A 22,188-nucleotide genomic window follows, 5' to 3' on the forward strand; every position below is an offset into this window, starting at 1 on the left:
TAATTAATGGAATAGATCCTAAAAATAAAGATACCTACGTGCCTACATTTATTTGCACGTAGGTATGTCTCGTATTGGATCGAGATCGAGAGATAATGCACGCCCCAACCAAAAGCTAGCATAACACCATGCATTTGCAAAATTTTGATCTTTTGCTATGTCTTGATCACCTTTTTCTAACCTTGCCGTGCACTTTTTCAATTCTTGATTCATGCATTTTCAGGTGGGGTTAGTTTTAGAAATCTAGCGCTTGCACTTTTCTTTCCCGAAACCCTACGTGCCTATCACAAATCTACTTTAGACAAAGGCCAGCAGGCAAAGGAAAAAAGAAAAAGAGATCAGATCATGAATTGTGAAAGATCGAACAAGCTACACATCGATCCATCGATCAGGAACGTCATGACTTATCTATAATTCAGTATATCTCTCTAAATCTTCCTCCAAATCATGATAATTACCAAGCTTTATTGAGAATGGAATTTTGTTTTTCCCATAAATGTTTGTCAACCATAACTTTTTTGCATGCCCTACGTACCAACGATCGCATCCTTTTCTACTTTTTCTTTGGAAAATGCTAGTAATTAGTCCCCAGCATTAGTGTACCGCTCAAAATTACTGCTAGCGTAAGTCTTTTATTTTTTTAAATGTTTAACTAAGTTACTACTAGTGCATGTGTGTATTCTTTTAACATTAAAAAAATAAAATAAAAACCAAATGTATTAGCTAGGGATACATGACTTGAGGGGGCTGAGTTGTAGCAGTACCCTTATCCTTTCTCATCCTCGATCTTGCTGCAACCTAATGATCAAACCTTGATAGATATGGCAATGGCCTTACTCGGAGCTAGGCTTCTAATTAACTTCAACTCCAATGCTCAATTACTCAATCCACATAGTCACTAGACAATGAAACAGAGGAAATATGTTATATTCTTCATTTTTATGATCTCACACTAATTGTTTTATTGTGTTGATCATGTAGTAATTAATTAATACCCATTAATTTTTTAAAGATATAATTTAAAATATATATATAATATATAATAACATTTTATCATCATGATATCCACACAAAAATTTATCAATCATCCTCATGAAATTCTCAACCCGTAACCACGTGGCATTCCATGAATGAATGATAAATAGCTTTTTGTAATAATATAATGTCAAAGTTAGAGGATTTAGTAAGGATATTGATTACCAAAAAAATCATTAGTAAGTACTTTTCCTAATTATAACCCTACATGTTTAAAGTTCCAAAATGAAACGAAACCCTTCGATCAGAAGACCATGTGGGTTGATTGCTGCATATATAGTGCATGCATGCAGCAACACAAAATGATAATGATCACGTGACCTGCAATGTCCATGTCAGGAGAGACTAAACTATTATCACGCGCGTCAGGGCTGTAGTAGTTCTGTGTTAGTCTGTCCTCCCATTGAAGGCTTAAGAAAGAAAATATACAGAAGTTTTGAAGACAATCTACTTTTGCTTTTTTTTTTTTTTTCTTTTTGGGTACCTGTTTTGCTCTTTTCACAGGCCTTTCTAACCCACGTTCAAACCCAAATGCCCATCGAACAGTCAACATGCTTAACAAATTAAACCCTAATATTCAAAATGATCATCATAACCTTCCAAAGATGGCTAAACAAAAGAAAAATACACGACCCTTGATTCCTTTAGAAGTCTTCTTTCCATAATGAGAGAATATTAGTAATGATATTCCTCAGACATCCATCAAAATAACAATTCCTCACGCACATACATAGACCACCAACATAATTAAGTATTAACTATATCCTTCTACCAATCCCTCTCTCTCTCTCTCTCTCTCTCTCTCATAAGTCATAGACTCATATGTACAAAGTCCTTGAGGGTACTTCTGTTAACATCTTCACAGAACACAAGTGGGCAGCAAGCAGCTTGTGAAAAACCTCAACCCTCTCTTCTGCAGAGGAAACAAAAGCAAAAAAAGTATATTAAAAACTATGCACAAATTTGAGGGTACATAATTATAGCCTTATAAAACAATTATTAAAGGGAGAAAGGGTTTTGAGGATCTATACCTTTCTAGTTTTTGCATAGAGGACTTCGGGGGAGATTTTGTACAAGTCTTCGTCCACAGGTTTTGGGGCTGCCCTTGGCATAGAAGTTGGCGGACTTGTTGGTTCCTCCACGTCACTAACCCAGCTTTGCTTTTTATCTTCCTTGACGTAAGGGCCACGAACTTTTGTCTGCAATTTATCAAAGCCGGTAATTAATATTGACCATCAACATTTTATTTGAAACGTAATATGCGCAGGCATGCAGTGCTACATGCATGTAGGGAAAAGAATGTCTAGCTAGCCATCATAATTACGCAGTTTGGACTTTAGAGTTTAGAGGGTTCATTTCCTCTGTTTTCAACAGGTTCCTGTCCAACCCTCAACATCGATCCGGTAGGGATCGAAAACATGTCGGTCCCATTAAAAACATAAAAGCATTTGCAAAAGATGAGTTGAATTTCGCTCCAATGGCTTTCACCAAAGGAGGTGCTTCTTTTGAGTTTTAAGGACTTTTCCTTGGTGGGGTGGGGATAACTTCTTTTAATATAATCAAGCATGAAAAGTTGGGTCCATAGTTAATGTGGTCACGCTCGTAGTTTTTGAATCAATCCTTTTGATCCCCACGCCAAAGTAGTGCCCTACATGCTTTCTAAAGCAGATTATCATGTGATTTTTTTTTCTTTCCCACCATGAATGATCATTCATGATTCACCATCACGCGCAAAGATATGATCAAAAGAGAAAAGGAGAAAAGCAAGAGACAATACACAAGAAAGAGTAAAGGATTACACCCACTAAATATGTACCCCATGCTCTAATACAATACGAGAAAATATTATCTTGTAATGCAGAGAAAATTAGCACCTTTTATCAGCTGCATAATTGTAATTTATAGGAATAGTTTTCATCTCTTTTTTAGCCAAAAAATAAAATTCCTAAGCAAGATAAGGAGTAGTAAAGACAAGCAGCTTTAGCTTACCCTTCGCCGAGGAACAACGATCATGGCGGGTGTGACCACATTATTCTCATACAAATCTCCAGCAACATACAAATCACGCTCTTCAGAAAAGCTGTAACGTAGCAACCCGGCCTCCCTTGCTGACTCAAAGCACTGAGTGAATGGCAGGTCGTCGTTCCAATCCCAGCTCCCAAAAGCCGGAACATGACTTCTCATGTAGTAATCCTATTCACAAACCAAAAACAAGATTCTTAATACATGACATAGATAAATATATCAGAAGAAGAACATGAAGAGTATGAACTTTTTTGGGGAGACAAGTGAGAAAAAAGAAGTCTCACTTGATCCATTAAGGTAGAACTGGAGAGGTTTAAGAATCTGGGAGCAAGATAGATCAGCTGAGCCTCGAAGGTTATAAAATGTCTACTCTTTCTTTGTTTCTTTTATAATGCAAGGTAGAGTGTGGGTTTACTACCAATTTATGAAGGGAGATGGATTCACGGAGAATGAGGGAGAGGTAGTAAAGTAGGCCTGGCCAGGGGGGTATGGGTCCAATGGGATCCAAAGCAACACAACTTCATGGGTAAAAAAGAAAGAAAGTAAACTCTGATAACGATGTTTCACAGTAGCCAGACAGTAGGACAAAGCGGTAAGGCAAGTGAGAGAGATAGGGATAAATCGGATGCTTTGGTTCAGATTCTTTTAAATTCTATCCTTAACTTTATCAAGGGTTTTTGCTTTGCCTTGTTTGTCGCTGAACAGTTGTATATTCAAATGCATGATAAAAGCCATAAAAGTTGGTTGCTTCTTTCTTTCTTTCTTGGGGTTCTCCAATCTCAAAGCAAAACGCCTGGCCTGTAACAGGCCAGCTTTTGAACCCTACACGCCTGATCGATGAAACTTTGTGCTCTGTGCAATCGAGTAGAGCATCCCTCAGACCGGAGTTAAAGTGGAGTAATGTATTTGGCATTGACAAGTCAGTAGAGAAGTCAACACTCAGCAGTACTGTATCAGCTAGCAGTAATAGTAGTACTTTGCATTTTTGCAGTTCAGAGCTGAAACAGCTTGCTGTGTACACCATACACAAGAATATCTTTAACTATAGAAGATATATATCGTACGGTTCCTACTGATCTCTGGAATGGTTAGAGTTGCAGAGAGGCCAGAGAATTGGCGTGGCCTAATTGTGCTCTCTTCTCGAATATTTGACCTTGGCCTTTGACAATCTGTATTTTGGTCTATTATGTATATAGCATTTGTGATCAATTATACTTGTAAGTTTATGTATTGAAACGTTAATTAAGCATATATTAATGTGGAAATTTGACACATTAACTAAAAAAATTATAATATTTTTAACTTTTTTTATGTCACATGAGTTGATGATCTTATATGGTAAGAATTTAACACATAAACTAATAAAAAAATATTTTATTTTAATTTTTTTAGGATAGATGCGATATTATTCTTGCATGAGTAAAACTAGGGTTTTGTAGTGTGGAATTTTTTAGCAAAAGAGTTGCCCAAGGAAGAAGTCAAATGGATTCGCTCCATTGTCATATAACATGGAGATTCTAACCATTTTGTACTTTCTAGCATGGCATCAAAACAAGTACTGGTAAAAGAAAATGATAGTACACACCTCCTGCAGCTTAATTGATAATCTTATCCAATTAAGCTTAGAGTAGTGTTCTAGAATATCTTATAAGCATCTGCTGAAGCTTAAAGTGGTCGACCCTCAAATGATTCAGATAGTACAATATTATTATAACATTAATTAATTACAGCCTCAAAAGCATTTTTAAATCAGTAATAATTAGTACTTGCCACTCATTAATATTATATATGATCGACCGTACGTGTTGATCATCGAAGACCAATTTTGCTAGAAGCTAAGAGATCTCATATATCGATCGTTCTCATGATCATGATCTGTTGAATAAGAATATATTGGCCAGCTCTAGATCTTATGAGAAAGAATAAGAATTCAATGTAATTGCCATGTTGAGAAAACTCTTTGGGAATAATTGAATATATTAATATATATACGTATATATATTTGTAGTCATAGAGTGAGTAAATGTTGTGCATTCTTTTTAAAAAAATGATTAAATATAAGACTCATATAAAAAAAATTAATTTATTAAGACAAAACTAATATTTTAAAAAAAAAAGTACGCAAGCATTACACATTAATTCATATATATATAGAGAGAGAGTGTGTGTGTGAGAGAGAGTATTGCTACATATATATATATATATATATAGTATTGCTGCTCTGCCCTCTATTGATGTGGCACCACCATATAACGTTACGTTGTGGTTTATTAAAAAAAATAAAAAGTATATATTATAAACAAAATGAGGTCGGAAAATATGTAGAATTTTTTCTTTAAAGATGATAAACCAAAACCTCTTAGCACATTGATCCGATTCATGTACTGCTCGATACAAGCTACGGCTAAACGGCTTAGATTACAGCTCTATTGATACTTAATTAGTACATAAGAGTCTTATAATCTCCATAGACAAGACTTTCCTACAATCTTGTGACGCAAACATATCCGTACAATTTGAAGAAAAATAGACATAATATGTGAATTCTAATGCAATAATTAAATAGCCAACTAGCAACAATATTATTAATCTTGGGATCCACATGATATTATAAATTTATATATATCTACTTCTCTTCGTGTAATTGTAAAAAGTATTTGGAATGAAAATTTTTAAGGAAACTCAATCCCATTAGGATCAAGCCCAAATCAGTTAGCACTCAATTTAACAACCATTTCTACGTATTTTTTTTAATTGAAGATTTTTTTTCGAGTTTAAAAATCCAAGTTTTGAAAAAACTTAAAAGTAATAGAAAAACTCTTGCTGCAGTTGCCTGGTTCAATCGAGGGGCAAACGGCTCTGATGTGGACAAAATAAAAATGTATTGTTTCATAACTTCTCTGCAGTTCCCCAAATCCCTATCCTCCTTCCATTTCTATTTCAACATTTTCCTCTCTCTTCGTGTTTCACCCCCTCGATTTCTCTCCCTCAAAGACGAAGATCCCACATCGACGAGACTCTCTGTGTTCTCTCGGTGCAAAATTATGACTACAAAGTTGATTCCTGGGGGCTCGGTGCAAAATTATGTATCAAAAGACCTTGTCCTATTGAGGCTGGACACGTCGACAGTGGCTATTTCTCCCTCCTCTTTAGTTACACGCACATATGCACAAAACAAGCTTCTAGAAATCTCTATTTCTACGGCAAAAGCCCAAGCAGACCAATACGTTTTAACTCAAATGATGCAAAAACAACAATAGCTAGAGACCCAGAGAAAGGAAAGTAAATAAAATGGTGAGAAAACTGGAAGAAACAAGAACGAAAAGAATACTCAGTAACTAATCCTACAAAACTACACAGAAAAGTTATGGATTTTGTCTCAGGAACACAAGAAAAAGAAAATACTAATAAAAGAAATGAGATTATTTGCAGCAGTTTTTTTTTTTTTTTTCTCCTAAACAAAGGTATGAGCCTGACCAAAGCAAATATCCATTGACAAGAAGAAGCAGTTGATGAAGTGTAGACTAAGAAAGAAAATCGAGACACCATACGAAAGAGAAGACGAAGATCTAGACGATGCAAAACTCTGTTTCAATAAGTTTTTCATTCTTTATAATTTTGGCTTCTGGCGGTATCCTTTTAATCTTTTGCTTTTATTGTCATTTTTTTTAAAGCTAGCGTGGCATCAACAACTGCACACCGGTTGCCTATCATGACTGTATATAGAAGAATTTAGTATATATATATATATGTAAGTGTTTTAGATACTAAATAAGGTCAAGCATTACGTACCATATATATATATACACACATATAGAAGAACATAATAAATTAAATACGCAACTCTCCATGCAAGCCATCACAAAAGATCAAAACATGGAGTGTTTTTAGTACATTATCCTCTTCGATCATTATCCTCTGGTGTTTATCCGTAGGTCATGTGAAATGATCTGTATCAGTAGTCGCCTGCCAAGTTCTCTTCTGCAGCTGGAGACTCCTGATCATGCATTTGTTATTTGATCTTCTGTTTTGTTGTCACCTATTTGACCGTCAACCGTCAAGAGGATCAACCTAAAAATTTCACCTGATCACACAATCTTATTGGCCACCTCTTTTTTCAGAATGATTTCTTGTTTTCTACATCCTTTTGAAGTACGAATTACCTTTAAGTTGTGTTTAAATAGTTGAGTTCTACTGTTATTTAATATTTTTTTATTATTATTTATAAATTATCTGACATCACCTTATTATATACTGCATCAAACTAAACTTTCATTTAGAATCTCCAAGAAAAAAAATATATAAAGAAGTCAAAGAAAAGAAGTCTGAATTAATTGCGTTTAACGTTAGAATCTTTGTAAAGAATTATTTTCAGAATTGACATTTGAATAACAATAATTTCCAAATAAACTTTTTTTTTTTTTATGTAAATCATGACATTGATTCAGAGACCGTTTCTGACCATTACTTTTTTGTTGCAGCTACTGCATCGTGCATCATTTAAAGCTGCTAGGGATATCGAAAAAGGAGTCTGAAGTTGTTCAGTTAATTTTATTTTTTTATTTTTGTTTTTTTTATGTATTTTTTTAATTATTATAAATATTTAAAAAAAATAAAAAATTTATAATATTATTTAAAAAAATTACTTAATTATTAAATAAAAAAAATATTCGATACATTTTTTAGTTCTCGAATTCGTAATCCAAAACATTTCTGTATCATTAATTTATCACAGTTGTTTCAAAATGTTGACCGGTGAGAATTTTATTTAGTTGTATATATATGCCAGCTGGGTGTGTCTGCAATTATTTCTTTTCTTCTCTTTTATTTTTCGTCTCAAGATCTTGGTGAAGTTGCCAAGACATGATTCAATGGGAACAGCTGATACGACGTTAATTCCAAGCACTTCCAAAATATCAACCCTTTTTAGAAAAAAGCCTTTGCCAAACAACTGCATTAAAATGGTAGATAAAAGTCGATAATATATGAGATAAAAGTTAAAAGTTTGAAAAGTAAATAAAATATTATTTTTTAATATTATTATAATTTTAAAATTTAAAAAAATTAAATTATTTATTATATTTTATATAAAAATTTTAAAAAATTATAATAATAAGATGAGATGAAATACTTCAATTACTTAATCTTGATACGAAAACATGCTTATCTATTTAAATATATGAATGATGTATCTAGTACTAGTCTTCCAATAAACCTCGAGAGCGTTACCTGGAGGGAAGCCATGGATAGAGTTGAGAAAGAAAGATAAAGCAAAGAAAGGAACAGGGCAAGTTGGAGGTAGCTGGGTGATATGGCCTACCGGGCGCCTACATATAATATAGTGCAGGAAAAAAGCTGGATATTTGGACTAGATGTTGATATATGCATGGGAATCTCTTTCTGCATCGATCAGAAGCAACACAATATAAATTAAAGTCGAAGATCAAGAATCTAAATGCATGACACTTTTCTTTTCAATACTATGCATACATAGTAAATTTTATATCAAATACACAAAGTAGCAAAAAAAATTATTTAGAAATTGGAATGTACTCTCTCTCTCTCTCTCTCTCTCTCTCTCTCCCTGATTGAGGTAAGCAATTTGATGTGCAAAGATAATTGTAGCTGAGGTTTATGACCTTTTGCTATGTGGTTAGAGTTCAAAGGGACATTAACACTAGAGGATGCATGCCAAGGTTAGATTGTTTGTCTAGCTGCAATTATATGAGCAGACTTAAGACTGTAACAGAGATAACAAAATAAACTTAGTATCTTGACTAATGCATGCTGATCTTCTCTTTGCTAAGAGAATTCCTTAGCTTTTCTTGACGGCAATTAGTTATCTTGAGCAATGCGCTTCCTCCTCTGCTGCTCATGCAGCAGCTTGCCATGGGAATGGAGAATGATGCCTCGTTAGTCATGCTGCCTTGCCTATACTTTTCCATGTTTTTCGATCGGCCATCTCTTTCCTTTGGTTGTTTCTGTTTCTGTTTCTGTTTCGTTTTTCGGGGGGTTTGATGATGCGTTATTAATAGGCATAATAATAACAAAGCGATCCATGCATGCAGGAACAGTAGCCCTATTAATTAAGATACTCTTCTCGATTCGTTTTTCTTTTTTGCTTTTTTTCCCCCGATTTCATTAATAAACCCCATGTTATCGTGATTTAATGGTAAAGTCTAAGACATGATGTTAGAGTAGAGATATTGAATTTGAATCCTGACTTATCCATTGAATTAAGTATTTAATTATGTGTTAAAGTCTTAAACCCATACGTGAATACAATTATTAAAATATAATTAAAATTAATTAATATTTGGGATAAGTTTGAAACTTTATCAATTATTACCTTATGTGCATTATTTAAATCACACACTTTTCAAATTAGCCGTTTATTACGAAAGATTATATATATATATATATATATATGTTGAATATTTAATTAACAGTACTAAAGCCCAAAACAATTGGTATAACTAGATCTATATCAGCCGGAAGGTTCTTAGGAGGCTGCAAATACCCACGCCAAGCTCAAAAAGAGAGGGCCGAAAAAAATGAAAATGATCAGCTTAATATAACTATTTTATATTTATCTTACAACTTTATAGGATTGTTTTGTAAATTTAAAAATTTATTTTAATTGTACAATGAGTTGCATAATATATAGTTGTCAAAAGAGTTATTTTAGGTGTATCAATAGTTGCTTTCTATAGTACTTACCAAAACATTTCACCCATAGCATTTTCTTTTCGTGTTTATTTGCAAGCTCCTTAGGCCTTGTTTGGTTGACAGATTTAGCTGATCAGATCAACTTAGTTTAATCAAATAATTTTAAACTGAGTCTAATATATAAATACTTAACTCTCAAATTATTAACTTATCTCAATTTAAAACATCTTTACACGCGGGACTCACAATCTTTGCAATTCAACACTTCTTTACATGAGGGACCTGCAACTTTTTTCAACTTTCTATAAATACATTTAAACTCATCTTAACATCTAAACACATTTAAACTCATATTAGTTGGACCCTACAAAACTCACTCCACTATTTCAACTCTCTATTATTCATAAAAAACTCAACTCAACATCCAAACGGGACTTTAGAATACTAATAGTGAATTAGATATAGTCAAATTTTAGTCAAACTTTAGTTAATTTACTTTAAAAAATAGCTGCATCAAAAGAGGCAAGTGTATATACAGTCACTACAAGAAAATTGTTTATTTGTGGCCAGTTAATTTCAACGAAATCACTATTTATAGTTAAAATGAGTTTGTTTTGATTACATAGAATATTTTCGTCGCAATTAAATAATCACAAAAGCCCATTTTTCTTGAAGTAAGTGCTAATTTTGGCCATCATGATTTTGGCTGGCCAAATCTAGCCAACCCAAATTTCTGGCCAATATTTTTTGGGCATAAAATAATTATTTTGGCCGGAATGACCATTTCAATATTGTCGCTGATCACATGTTCTAAACTTTGTTTCTTTCTTTTTCTTTTGTTTTTTGTGAGCATCAGGGCATGTTCTTCACTTTCTTGCGTGCTTAGTTTCAGTCTCCATTACTTCAAACTGATCACAATGCTGGGTTATGAATATCACTTCGAGATTTGGTGGGTTACTGAAGATTTGATTAAGGACCTTATCCATTTAATTTCTTATTGTAAGAAAAGACCGGTAAAAAAGTAAATCTTTTAGGATAGCATCCGTTACAAAGTTAATATGTAATTTTTAAATAATGAATAAATATTCTGATTATAATTAGAATTAAAATAAATAAAAATATTAAAATTAACATTTTAACTAGGCGGCTACTAGTATTGCTCTTAAGCAATACGTATAATATCTATATGAGTAGTGCTACAGCCCCGCTGGAGGCTTTCCGTTGGAGCCTCCGTTGGGGGTGTAATGTTGTTTTACATGTATTTTTTTAAAGTTATTTTTTATATAAATTTTTAAATATTTTTAAAAAATAAAATAACTTTAGAATATCATTAAAAAAATACTTCATTAATCAGAAAGTTAAAAAAAAAATTATTAAAAAAATACTTCCTTAATCACGAAGTAAAATAAAAAATTATAAAAAAAATATTTCTTATAATTTTTTATTTTACTTCATGATTAAGAAAATATTTTTTTAATAATATTATGATATTTTTTTTATTTTTTTAAAATATTAAAAATTATTAAAAAAAATTATATAAAAAACAATTTTAAAAAAAAAATAAAAACACACTCTAAACCCAGCGGGAGATCCAGCATTTTTCTATCCATATGGAGTTCAAGATTTCTTAAAAGTTGTATCGAAACTCCAAGCTTAAACAAGTAAAAAAGAACTAATAAATATATGGAGGAAGTTCACAACATGTGCTCGTGCATGGATATATATATCTATATATATATATATATATATCTACGACCAAAAATATTTTTGTCACAAAATGATTTTGTAAAAGAAACTCATAAGATAATATAGTTCAATGTGATATATATTTTAAATTATAAATTTATTTTTATTATAAAATAAATCTAACGTATTATATAAAATCACCCGGATCAATTTATAAATTTACATTTCTAAGATATTTCTGTAGCTCCTATCTAAGATGAATACCTATGTTACTATGTATCCACGTAACTAATTAGCACTTAGCAGTTAAGAAATGCTGAATCGTGGCAAGGTAGGTAAGAACCAATTTCGTGCAGGTCGATTGGAGTCGATCGTAGGTACTAAAAACAAGCACTAAAATCCATCGATCATGCATCAAGAAACACAAAAACGACAAACCAAGATAATATTCCTTCGAGTTCCAATTCACGGCCAGATTGAATTGATTTCTATATTACTAATGTGAGCGCCCTTCGTCCCAGCCACGAGTTAACCTGAAAACAAAGCGAATGGCCCCGCCATGCAGTACAACTAATCATGTCGACCAACAACAAGCGCCCCCCGTGACCCCCCCCGAATCCTGCCAATTCCCCATTCACGGGTTGATTCCAAAGTTTGTGTGGTTTTCCCGATCACCTTCTTCTTTCTCTCTCTATATAACTGTAAAAGAGTTACTTATTGCCATGTACCTGTGAAGAGAAAGTGAACTGACTGAGCTTTCTATTGTTGGAAATGGAGATGGTAAGGAAGCTGGCGTTGGTGTTTTTGATGGTTGCAGTACTGCTTGAGGGGTCGAGGGCTGCTGTGAAATTGTGTGACATGGATGATGATGGTCTTTCAGCGTGCAAGCCATCGGTGACTCAGCCCGACCCTGTTGACCCAACGCCTGGCTGTTGTCAGGCTCTTTCTGGGGCTGACTTGAAGTGCCTTTGTTCCTATAAGAACTCGATGGTGCTGCCTGCTCTTGGCATCGACCCTGATCTTGCCATGGCTCTGCCTGCCAAGTGCAGCCTCACCCCACCTGCCGACTGCTAAGGTTTCTCTCTCTCTCTCACACACACACACAGAGACACGCACGCACTCACAAAAACACGCAGATGCTTGTATTTTTTGTATCAATATTCAGTTGCAAGCAACCTCTGTTTTCCAACGTAAAGGGAGAGATAAAACTCAAGTGAACCCACAAAAGTCATGTAACTTCCCTTGGGCCTGATAAGATTGTTTCGGCCTGTAAGTTAAGCAACATCTATTAGCTCAATAGTTCTTAGTAGACCCAATCCAGCAAAGAAATTGCCTTCAACGGTTATAGTATTGATGTGAGAGACCTAAGAGAATGGAAGGAAAATAACTATCTGGAACAAGATTTTGATTTTCTGGTCTGTTTGTCCTTTTTCAGGTTCTTGAAGGGTATGTGGATGCGCCACATTCCGGCTGCTATCAATAATTTGCAAGAATTAAGAATGTGGGTGTCAGAATTGTATGCAGTTCTGTTGTGTCTTCGCTAGTTTGTGTCTTTGAATAGTGATTTGTATTTTGTAATGTACTCTTTAAATTGGGTTTGTAATATGATCTTGAAATGTTTGATGTATGACATTTCAGTTAAAAGTGAAACCGTGTTTATCAACAACTAGTTTTTGAGTATTCAGTTAAAACTGGGGGGAGAAGCTTTATAAGACTAGTAGGTAGTCTCAAATAATATTAGATACAGTCATGAGTTATGTAAATACTGCATACTCCTTTAAAAAAGAACATGATTTATCATTAAAAAAAATTAATTTTTTCATATAAATTTTATATTTACTCTATTTTTTTTTAAAATGTGCGACATATATTATAATTGTAAATATAATTTCTCTTTCACATAGAGCTAGAGTGTGATACACTAGCCTTAGGAAAGAGAGAATGAAAGTGGTAATGGGTAAGATGTGGGGGATTTGTAGAAGCGGGGAAGCGGAACCGTTTGAGGACATAACCATTGACGAGTTTTAAGATATTGTGGGGATAAAACATTTGCCCTTTGTTTTCTTCAAGTTTACGAGTGATGCCACTTATCCGCTCATAGAAAATCCCACGTTGCTTTATTTACGGAGAAATATTTTAATCATATAGAAATTTTATAAAAAAAATAAATTTATAAATTAATGTGTTTGATATAATACGTTAGATTATAAAATTATTTTTATTATAAAATAGATCTAACGTATTATATGAAATCAAATCAATTATTTTTATTGCAAAATTATTTCTATTGATTGCATTGGTCAGGCTAGAGCCCCAAGGCTCGCCCACATGACTAGTCGGACACAAGTCTCTCAACTTATCGACTTTCGTGTTGACAAATTGAGTCCCAAGACTCGCCACCATTCATTAATCGGGCTAGAGCCCTAGGGCTCACCTGCACAACTTGTCGGACACAAGTCCCTCAACTTGCCGACCTTCTTGCAACCAAACCGAGTATCTAGACTTGTCGTGAAGGCTTAGTTGAGCAGGAGTCTTAGGACTCGTCCAAAATGGCCAGTCAGAACGCAAGTCTCTTGACTTGCAGACCTTCGTGCAACCAAGCCGAGTTTCTAGACTCGCCGGTAAGGCTTGACCATGAAAGAGTTTGAGGATCAATCCAAAATGGCCAATCGGAACAGACATCCTTTGTGCGACCTTTGTGCAACCAAGCCGAGTCTCTGAACTCGTCGCGAAGGCTTGGTCGAGCAAGAGTCCTAAGACCCGTCCAAAATGGCTGGTCAAAACACAAGTCTCGTGACTTGCCAACCTTAGTGCAACCAAGTCGAGTTCCTGAACTTGTTGCAAATGATTGGTTGGGCAGGAGTCTTAAGACCCATCCAAAATGGCCAACTGGACACAAATTCCTTGATTTGCCAATGTTCATGCCACAGAGCCGAGTCCCTTGACTTGACCCTGGATACTAACACCAGCACAATATTTTTCCCAGCAAACGCCGAGTGTTGCAAGTCGAGTCCCTTGACTCGCCTCTAGACACCAACACCAGTACAACATCTTCCCAAACAAACAACAAGTATTGCACTCGTGCCACAACAACCACCTCAGACCTTCACCACACTCCACAAATATAATTCAGGTTTGCAAATTTCGCACTTATGAGTAAAGATTATTTTCACTAACAAGTTTGACTCTTGAAGCACTATCAAACACCTCCTACTTACCTTCTCATCGAGGGTCTATGGTGGGTCGAGCCTTATGGCGGCCCTGCCTGCCTTACGGCGAAGTTTTGGGCTAGTCTTTCAGCTGCCCGACATTACTCCTAACACCGGCTCCCTAGGCGCCCAACAGGCAGGTAGGTCATTCAACTGCTCAATCTTCGCACCTGATGCGGTCAAGTCAGTCTCCCACTTATCTTGCCCAGAAGAGAGTTGTGCTAGTATCTTATGCGGTCAAATTTACATGGACAACCTCTGTTGTATATTTTATCTTGAAAATTCTCAATACCTTATTTTGGAGCGAATTGACCTTAAGAATCACGGACAACTGAAGGGGATAAAATATCCTAAGCCTAAATGAACAGGTCCAGCCCACTAAAAGGCCCTCACTAGAAGACAAATGAAGAGAGAGGGAGATGGGACAAAGATGAGGCAAGGAAAAAGAAGAGGTCATAGGGAAAAGAAGGTGGCCAGGGAAAGGTAAGGGAGAAAGTGGAAAGGATGAGAGAATGTAAGACACGCAAAGAAAAAGGTGGCCATGTGTCATCGCTGCAGGGAGGCATGCAGAAAGAGAGATCAAATAAAAGGGATAGCCAGACGACTATTGAGGGTTCCATTTAGACTTCTTCTTCAGCAGCTTCTTCAACCTTGCAACTGGGGCTCCTAAGAAAAGACTTTCTCCAGCAAATAGATTTCATATCTCCATCGTATAGTGAGGATGAAAGACAACAAGAGATTGTAAAACAAGAAAATTATAATGGGTTTCACCTCCCCAAACGCCCCGTGGACATAGACAATATGCCGAACTATGTAAATTTGTATGTCTCTATTTATTTTCTCTACACTTATTTTTCTTTTATTGCATGGATGTACGCAACGATACCGTACAGTCACACCAAATTTGTATGTCTCTATTTATTTTCTCTACACTTATTTTTCTTTTATTGCATGGATGTACGCAACGATACCGTACAGTCACACCAGACCATTGTCGGGCTCCAGACCACATCGATCGAGGCCCGAATTGTCATGGCGGGGCCGCAAATAACTCTTTCTATCATTCCAACCTGTTGTGTAATTTTTTAGACATCAACAATAGTTTTCACCAAAACCATGTTATATTAATTAATCTGTTGAGTATAATTTGAAAAAGGTGGGACATATAAAAATATAGTGTATGAGTGTCACTATATCATATATAGATAGTGTGGATTTTAATATTAAATATCATTTTTATTATTCTTGAAAATATAGAAAGTACCAAAGCCAGAAGGAGAAGTGCTACAACCACACAAAGAGATCTCACAAAAATAAATTCCTAAATTGATATAGTTTCATATGATGCATTGAATATAATTTATAATAAAAATATATTAATAATATAACGTACCATATTAATTTATGAGTTTTTTTTTGTTAGGTTTTTTTTTATTTTTTTTATTTTTTTAAATATCATTTTAGTTGCAATGACACGAATACAATCAATGTGTTTTTACATCCTAGGGAAGTTAAAAACGACAATAATAAACAAAGCCGTCTTAGCTCAGTCGGTAGAGCGCATGGCTTTTAACCATGTGGTCGTGGGTTCGAATCCCACAGACGGCGTAACCGATTTTCTGTTTTAATTTTTATTATCTTCGTTGTGTTTCGTATTTTCAGATAATCTTCTTCTTTCCCTCTCCCTGCCCAGAAACGAAAACCCCAAAATCGGGAAGTGAACTGAAAAAATGTTGAACAGCACCCTATTTTTCTCCGCTTCCTCACACACATCTCCACCCATCGCCAACCTAACTATCCCCCCTTTTTTCTCCATTACTCCCTACGCTTTCGTCAACCACCAGCAGCAGTATCTACTAAAACAACCCAAGAAAAGGAGGCAGTCGTTGGCCTTGTTTGCTGCAAGCTATGAAGTGGGTGGGGGCTATCCAGATGACTTCGTAGACGTTCGAGATAAGGGTTCAAGAAACGGAGGACAAGGGAACCAAAAACTCGATAATTCCCAGTATGAAGCCCTCCTCGAAGGAGGGGAACAAGTCACATCTGTTCTCCAAGAAATGATCACCATTGTAAGTTTTTCCCCTCCCATCTTCTTTTAGTTTTCCTCTTTGATTGCTGAGAAAATGAGGGGAGATTATGGGATTTTCACAATATACTTAACCGAGTTGACACACTCAGAAGTTAAGAGTCGAGCCCCGTGCATAATATTAACAGGCTATATTTGTGGTTTTTCCTAGTTTATAGAGCTGGTGCTTAAGAATATCTTGGCAATGAGCCAAGCTTGCTGCTTAGTTTGCCTGCGTGCTGTTTAAGTGTAGGACCGAACAGTTGGCCTTTTACCTGCTTTTTCTACGCGTGACATGGTTGGGTTCAATGATTGGGTATTTTGTGCTGATCTCCATAGTAAATTGCTGTAATTCTATGGTTACTTGCTATTTATATAGGCTGGTGGGAATATGGTGTTGAGTGTATGATATTTCTCTTCTTGTTCATGAACAATAACCAAGTTGAGCAATTTTGCATTCTTTTATATGTCCCATATGGGCTTTTTTCTATTTGATGCTTAATAAAATTTTGTTTATTGATAAAAAAATATCCAAGTTGAGCAATTTTATATGAGTTTGTATTATTTAATAATCGATTCTAATTTTGTGGTTATGAAAAATGTCCTATTTAATAATGGTATTGAGCGAAGTCGAGTTAACCTAATCAAATTTAAGTTTTCTGTCGAGTAGCCTTGTTCATTTATACCCCAATCCATTCTATCTGTGCTTAATCACTTCCAAGGAATGCACCTTTCAGTTTTCAATCTTTGAATGCATTGTCAATATTACATTTTTTTTTATCCTCTCATGTCTATTGTCAAGATCTTGACTCAGCTGGTGCTTATCTTTACTATCATATATTGTGGATACAGTTGGAGGATATGAACATGGATGAAGCATCTGAGGAGGTAGCTGTGGAGTTGGCTGCACAAGGAGTTATAGGAAAGAGAGTTGATCAAATGGAATCGGGTTTTATGATGGCCCTAGATTACATGATCCAACTTGCTGAAAAGGACCAAGATGATAAGGCACCATTTCAACTTTATATTTTGATTCTGAGCATTGGTGTGGACTATTCTGAGTCATTCCTGAGTTGTTTTTTTACCAAGTATAACAAGACTTCATTTCAACATTGATGTAGAATGTTTTCAATAAATATTCATGTAGAAAACATCTCTAACTCTCTCTTTCAACTTGATGCTCATGTTAGTAACCTAGACCATCTTAACCAAGCAACCAACATAATGTGGGAATATCCGGATGATGCAATTGTCATTTTGTCATGCCCTGTCAATAGCCGAAGTTTCTTGTGGGTCAATGCATAATTAAGCTGGTGTATAATCTTCTTTTGTATTCTTATTATATTGTCTGATGAAAACATTTTTTTAGCATCATACAAAAGTGAATGGTCAGGTAAATGATCAATACAAATGTGATCTTGTTGCACGTATGTTCTAATAATGGTTGTTTAGAACTGTATCAGGAGCTGGTTTTACTATTAATCTGTGCAACAGCTTAGAATTAGTATCAGTATCGGTTTATCTTTCATTTAGATGTTGCTGTTGTACGATGGTTTAAAGTTTCTGGCGACTACAGCTATGAGATTTAGCAAATGTTATTATCCATTCTTCTCTTTGTTTCTGTCCAGCGCAAATCACTGTTGGAGGTGATCAAGGAAACAGTATTATCCCATCTTACGAAAAAGTGTCCCCCGCATGTAAGGATGTTCCTTAAGCCATGCCTAGTTCTATTTCTGATCAAAATTTAGTTCCTTTGCTACCATTATTAGTACTTCAGTTATTCTATCCTTTCCTTTCCTAGGTTCAAGTGATTGGCCTGCTATGCAGAACTCCCAAGAGAGAAAGCAGACATGAACTACTACGCCGAGTGGCTGGTGGTGGTGGTGTATTTAAAAGTGAGAATGGAACAAAAGTTCATATTCCTGGGGCAAATCTTAATGATATAGCTAACCAGGCTGATGATTTACTGGAGGTAAATCCTAGAAAGAACCTGCATGCTCTCATCTTCTGGTTCATTATTCAAGCATTTCAACATTTAGGAAAACACACACACCTTAGTCTGTAGCTGTCAATTTGGTTGTTAACAGAGTGCTAATTTTCGTGGAATTTGTTTCTAGTATGTAGTCTGGCTCTTTTCTTCAACTGTGTGGTTCTCCTGCTTCTCTCTCTCTTAAAAAAAAAAAAATGGTAGAATCCTTTTGGTAAATGGCTTGTAGCTTGTGCACAAAGAAAATGAACCTAATTCAATGTGATTGGATTTTATAAGTTCAAGAAACTTGTGAGATTTATACAAATTGTGACCATGTTATAGAATATCCCCATAACCATAGAGTTTGGAGGACACGTCTATATTATACCTCAATTATTTTCCTTGTAACATGGATTGAAACTTGCGAGCACTGCAGCCACAACAATATCTAGTGTGATCGAACAGCACGGGCTCTTTTTCTTTCCAGAGTTGATGTTTCCCATGTAAAAAAAATGATCCACCATATCATTCAGAGAATGAGTTTTTGTGCTCTTTTTTCATTCACAGTCAAATTGCATTTGTAATTACTTTTTTCTACCTCAGTAATGGGTGATTTCTTATTATGATCTTATTTAATATGATTATAACGATGCATGAAGAACCTTTAGTTTGCAGTTAATTGTTGAAATTTTTTAAATGTAAGACCTTTATGTCTTCCCTGATTGAATCAGAAGTTGCCTGTATGCACTGATTAAAGTGGCTGCATGAATTGTGGTTGAAGTCTAGTTTTTTTCCCCTTAACCAAGCATTACTAACCTTGCAGACAATGGAAACTCGGCCTGTTGTTCCAGATAGAAAACTTCTTGCAAGGCTTGTTTTGATTAGAGAGGAAGCTCGGAATATGATGGGAGGTGGAATACTGGATGAGAGAAATGACCGCGGTTTAACTACTCTCCCTGAAGCAGAGGTCTGTGCATGTTTTTTCAAGATTTTAAATATGGCCGACTCTTCTGTCATTTTGTTCTTTTCATGGAAACATGCTACCCAAGATTTTTAAGTGCAGATTAGCTGAGGTCATGGGTGCAATCCCATAAGGGTATGCAAGTTGTATTACTATCAATGAAGATAGGAAAAAAGAACTTTTAATATGTATTGAAATACTGTATGTTATTATTATGATGTCTAATTGATACCTAATTCTATTATTATAATAAGCATCTGGGCATGATTGAAAATCTTGTCAGCGCAGGTAAACTTCTTAACCAAACTGGTAGCTTTGAAACCTGGGAAAACCGTCCAGGAGATGATATACAATGTAATGCAAGGAAAAGAAGAAGGTGCGGATAACTCTGACAGTGATGAGGAAAATAGTACAGGTGGAAAGGCTTCAAGTGGAATTGCAGGAAGGGTAGGTTCTACCATACTATTGATCACTTTGTTGGTGGTGGGGATGTCATACATTTATATATGCCTGTGAACAGTTTTGGTATCATGTTATATTGACCCACCCACATGTAATGATTCCCAGAAATCTGTTACGGGAAGGAAGCCACTTCCTGTGCGCCCTGGCATGTTTCTTGAGACCGTCTCCAAGGTAAGTCACTTCATATTTGCTAGCATGGATTAATATTCACAAGCCCTTAATTCTTTTTCTCATACCCTCTAATTGTATGTTGCATGGGCTTTGAATAACTGAAATCAACTACTGTTTAATATATATTCACTGACGTCCAGAATAGCAATTATGCATAGACAACTAGCGATTACTTTTGCCAAGAAAAAAAGTACTGACTACTTTTAATGTCTGGACTTTCTAGGTCTTAGGGGGCATATACTCTGGAAACGACTCTGGCATCACAGCGCAACATTTAGAATGGGTAATTCCCTTCTTTTCCTAATAATCTTTCTTTCATTTTCTCTCGTCCATCCCCACCTAAAATAGCATTACAAGTTGTTGAATTCATAACCAAGATTTGTTTGAATTCATAGCCAAGATGATAAATTGCATTCAATTTTATTATCTTGGAAGATTTAGTTTTTGTTTTTTAATTGTTGGGAAATACTTCGCCTGCCATTTGGGACTATAATTTGTCACATCACTCCCCACCCATACTTCTGGAGGGTCCAGTGACACTTGCCAAACTTGATCCGATGACATTTTTTTAATACAAACTGTAAAGTCAGCCATTTTCTGCTCAAATGATATTGCAACCATTCTATTTTTTATTGGGTTAAGCATAACATTTGTTTGATTGAATCAATAGACAAAGCTAAATTTTATCCATAATACGTCAGTCCTACTTCAGTCATGAAACTTCATTATTATGCTTGTTGAATTATTTTCCATATAGAAAGCTCTTTACTTCACCCTTCTTCAAATGACTCATCTTAGTGGTTGCTTTTATTGCGTGTCCAGGTTCATCAGAAGACACTCCAAGTTCTTCAGGAAATAGCATTTTAGCTGTTTTCTATGAGCTGCCAATTCCCTCATTGAATTGCGAATCCAGTTTTGATTACCACACACCATCAGATGACAGAGAAGCACGGCGGGTCTTGTTAATAGACGGAAGTCAGAAGTCCAAATTATAGAACTCGGGGGAACTTCTCAGGAAGAATGCTGCAAAAGTTACTTACATACACAAAATGTAGAAGGAAGCATTGTTCCATCTATTCCACCGTGATTTGTGTATGAAAAGTTAAAAGAGAAAAAAAAAAGGGGGGGCATCCATGTGTAATGTTTGTCATAATTGAATTATTACTTAAACCTCTAATGATAGAACGAATCAAGTCCTTGTATACCTTACAGCAATACTTTTTCTTATGTTCAGAATCAGCTAGCAATGATGAAGATTCACAATACAATTAAGAATAGCGGGATGCCATGTGTGGAAAGGGCCCAGTTTAGAAGTCATGTTGATACTGGCATCAGCGCAAACGTCAGTGGACCTTGGTAATGATTTTGGGTGTTTGTTAGTAGTAGAAGCAAACCAAGCAAAGGATGGCTGTAGATTGTAGATTCCCCCATTTATCTATTTAGGCTTTTTCCCCACGTCCCCCCCTCTACATTGCCTTTTTCCCTCAGCCTTTTGTGTAAAGCATGTTCTGAGTGTAATATGAACTTCCACCGACCAGGATTTGGTACCACGCCTTCTCTATTTGATTGGCCTACCTTTGTGTCCTGCAATGCTTCCCCTGTGTCTCTTGGGTCTTCTGCCCTCCATGAAATGACCATTTTTAGTGGGAAAAAAGAAAAAAAGGAAAATCCCAAATGATAAAGGTTGAGTTTGCTCACACGAGCCGTCTTTTCCATCTACTGCCTCACAACTATATGTGATATGGAAATAAAGGAGTTTCATGTCTAAGGGTGCCCCCCCTCCAGCCCCCAACTAAAATAGATAAGAGAGAGTTTCGCTACAAAACAACAAAATGGGATGAAATTACGTGTGAAAATCTTCCTTTTTCTTCTCTCCTTTCCCTTACCATATAAAGTTCAGTGCTTTATTTTCCTTTTTGCCTCCTTTTTTACCTTT

General features: G+C 35.5%; 2 protein-coding genes, 1 long non-coding RNA gene and 1 other non-coding gene across 4 annotated transcripts; 3 read left to right on the forward strand and 1 right to left on the reverse strand.

Annotated features, from left to right (window-relative positions):
* Positions 1-1,590: 1,590 nt before the first annotated feature.
* Positions 1,591-3,500, reverse strand: LOC109021159. Its single transcript, XM_019003730.2, has 4 exons — positions 3,345-3,500; positions 3,025-3,228; positions 2,067-2,234; positions 1,591-1,948 (listed from the first exon to the last, which is right to left on the reverse strand). The coding sequence occupies exons 1-4, from the start codon at positions 3,351-3,353 to the stop codon at positions 1,895-1,897; spliced, it is 435 nt and encodes a 144-aa protein (XP_018859275.1). The 5' UTR covers positions 3,354-3,500; the 3' UTR covers positions 1,591-1,894.
* Positions 3,501-12,044: 8,544 nt separating this feature from the next.
* Positions 12,045-13,099, forward strand: LOC109021160. Its single transcript, XR_002001046.2, has 2 exons — positions 12,045-12,490; positions 12,851-13,099. It is a non-coding gene; the product is annotated as an uncharacterized LOC109021160 (long non-coding RNA).
* A 3,060-nt stretch (positions 13,100-16,159) lies between these two features.
* TRNAK-UUU lies at positions 16,160-16,232 on the forward strand. Its single transcript has one exon. It is a non-coding gene; the product is annotated as a tRNA-Lys (tRNA).
* Positions 16,223-21,485, forward strand: LOC108988974 (protein PEP-RELATED DEVELOPMENT ARRESTED 1, chloroplastic). Its single transcript, XM_018962409.2, has 9 exons — positions 16,223-16,693; positions 17,542-17,697; positions 18,318-18,386; positions 18,491-18,661; positions 19,482-19,625; positions 19,908-20,066; positions 20,187-20,252; positions 20,476-20,535; positions 21,075-21,485. The coding sequence occupies exons 1-9, from the start codon at positions 16,355-16,357 to the stop codon at positions 21,117-21,119; spliced, it is 1,209 nt and encodes a 402-aa protein (XP_018817954.2). The 5' UTR covers positions 16,223-16,354; the 3' UTR covers positions 21,120-21,485.
* Positions 21,486-22,188: the final 703 nt, after the last annotated feature.

Source organism: Juglans regia, chromosome 5 (assembly GCF_001411555.2).
Source record: "Juglans regia cultivar Chandler chromosome 5, Walnut 2.0, whole genome shotgun sequence".
NCBI lineage: Eukaryota > Viridiplantae > Streptophyta > Magnoliopsida > Fagales > Juglandaceae > Juglans > Juglans regia.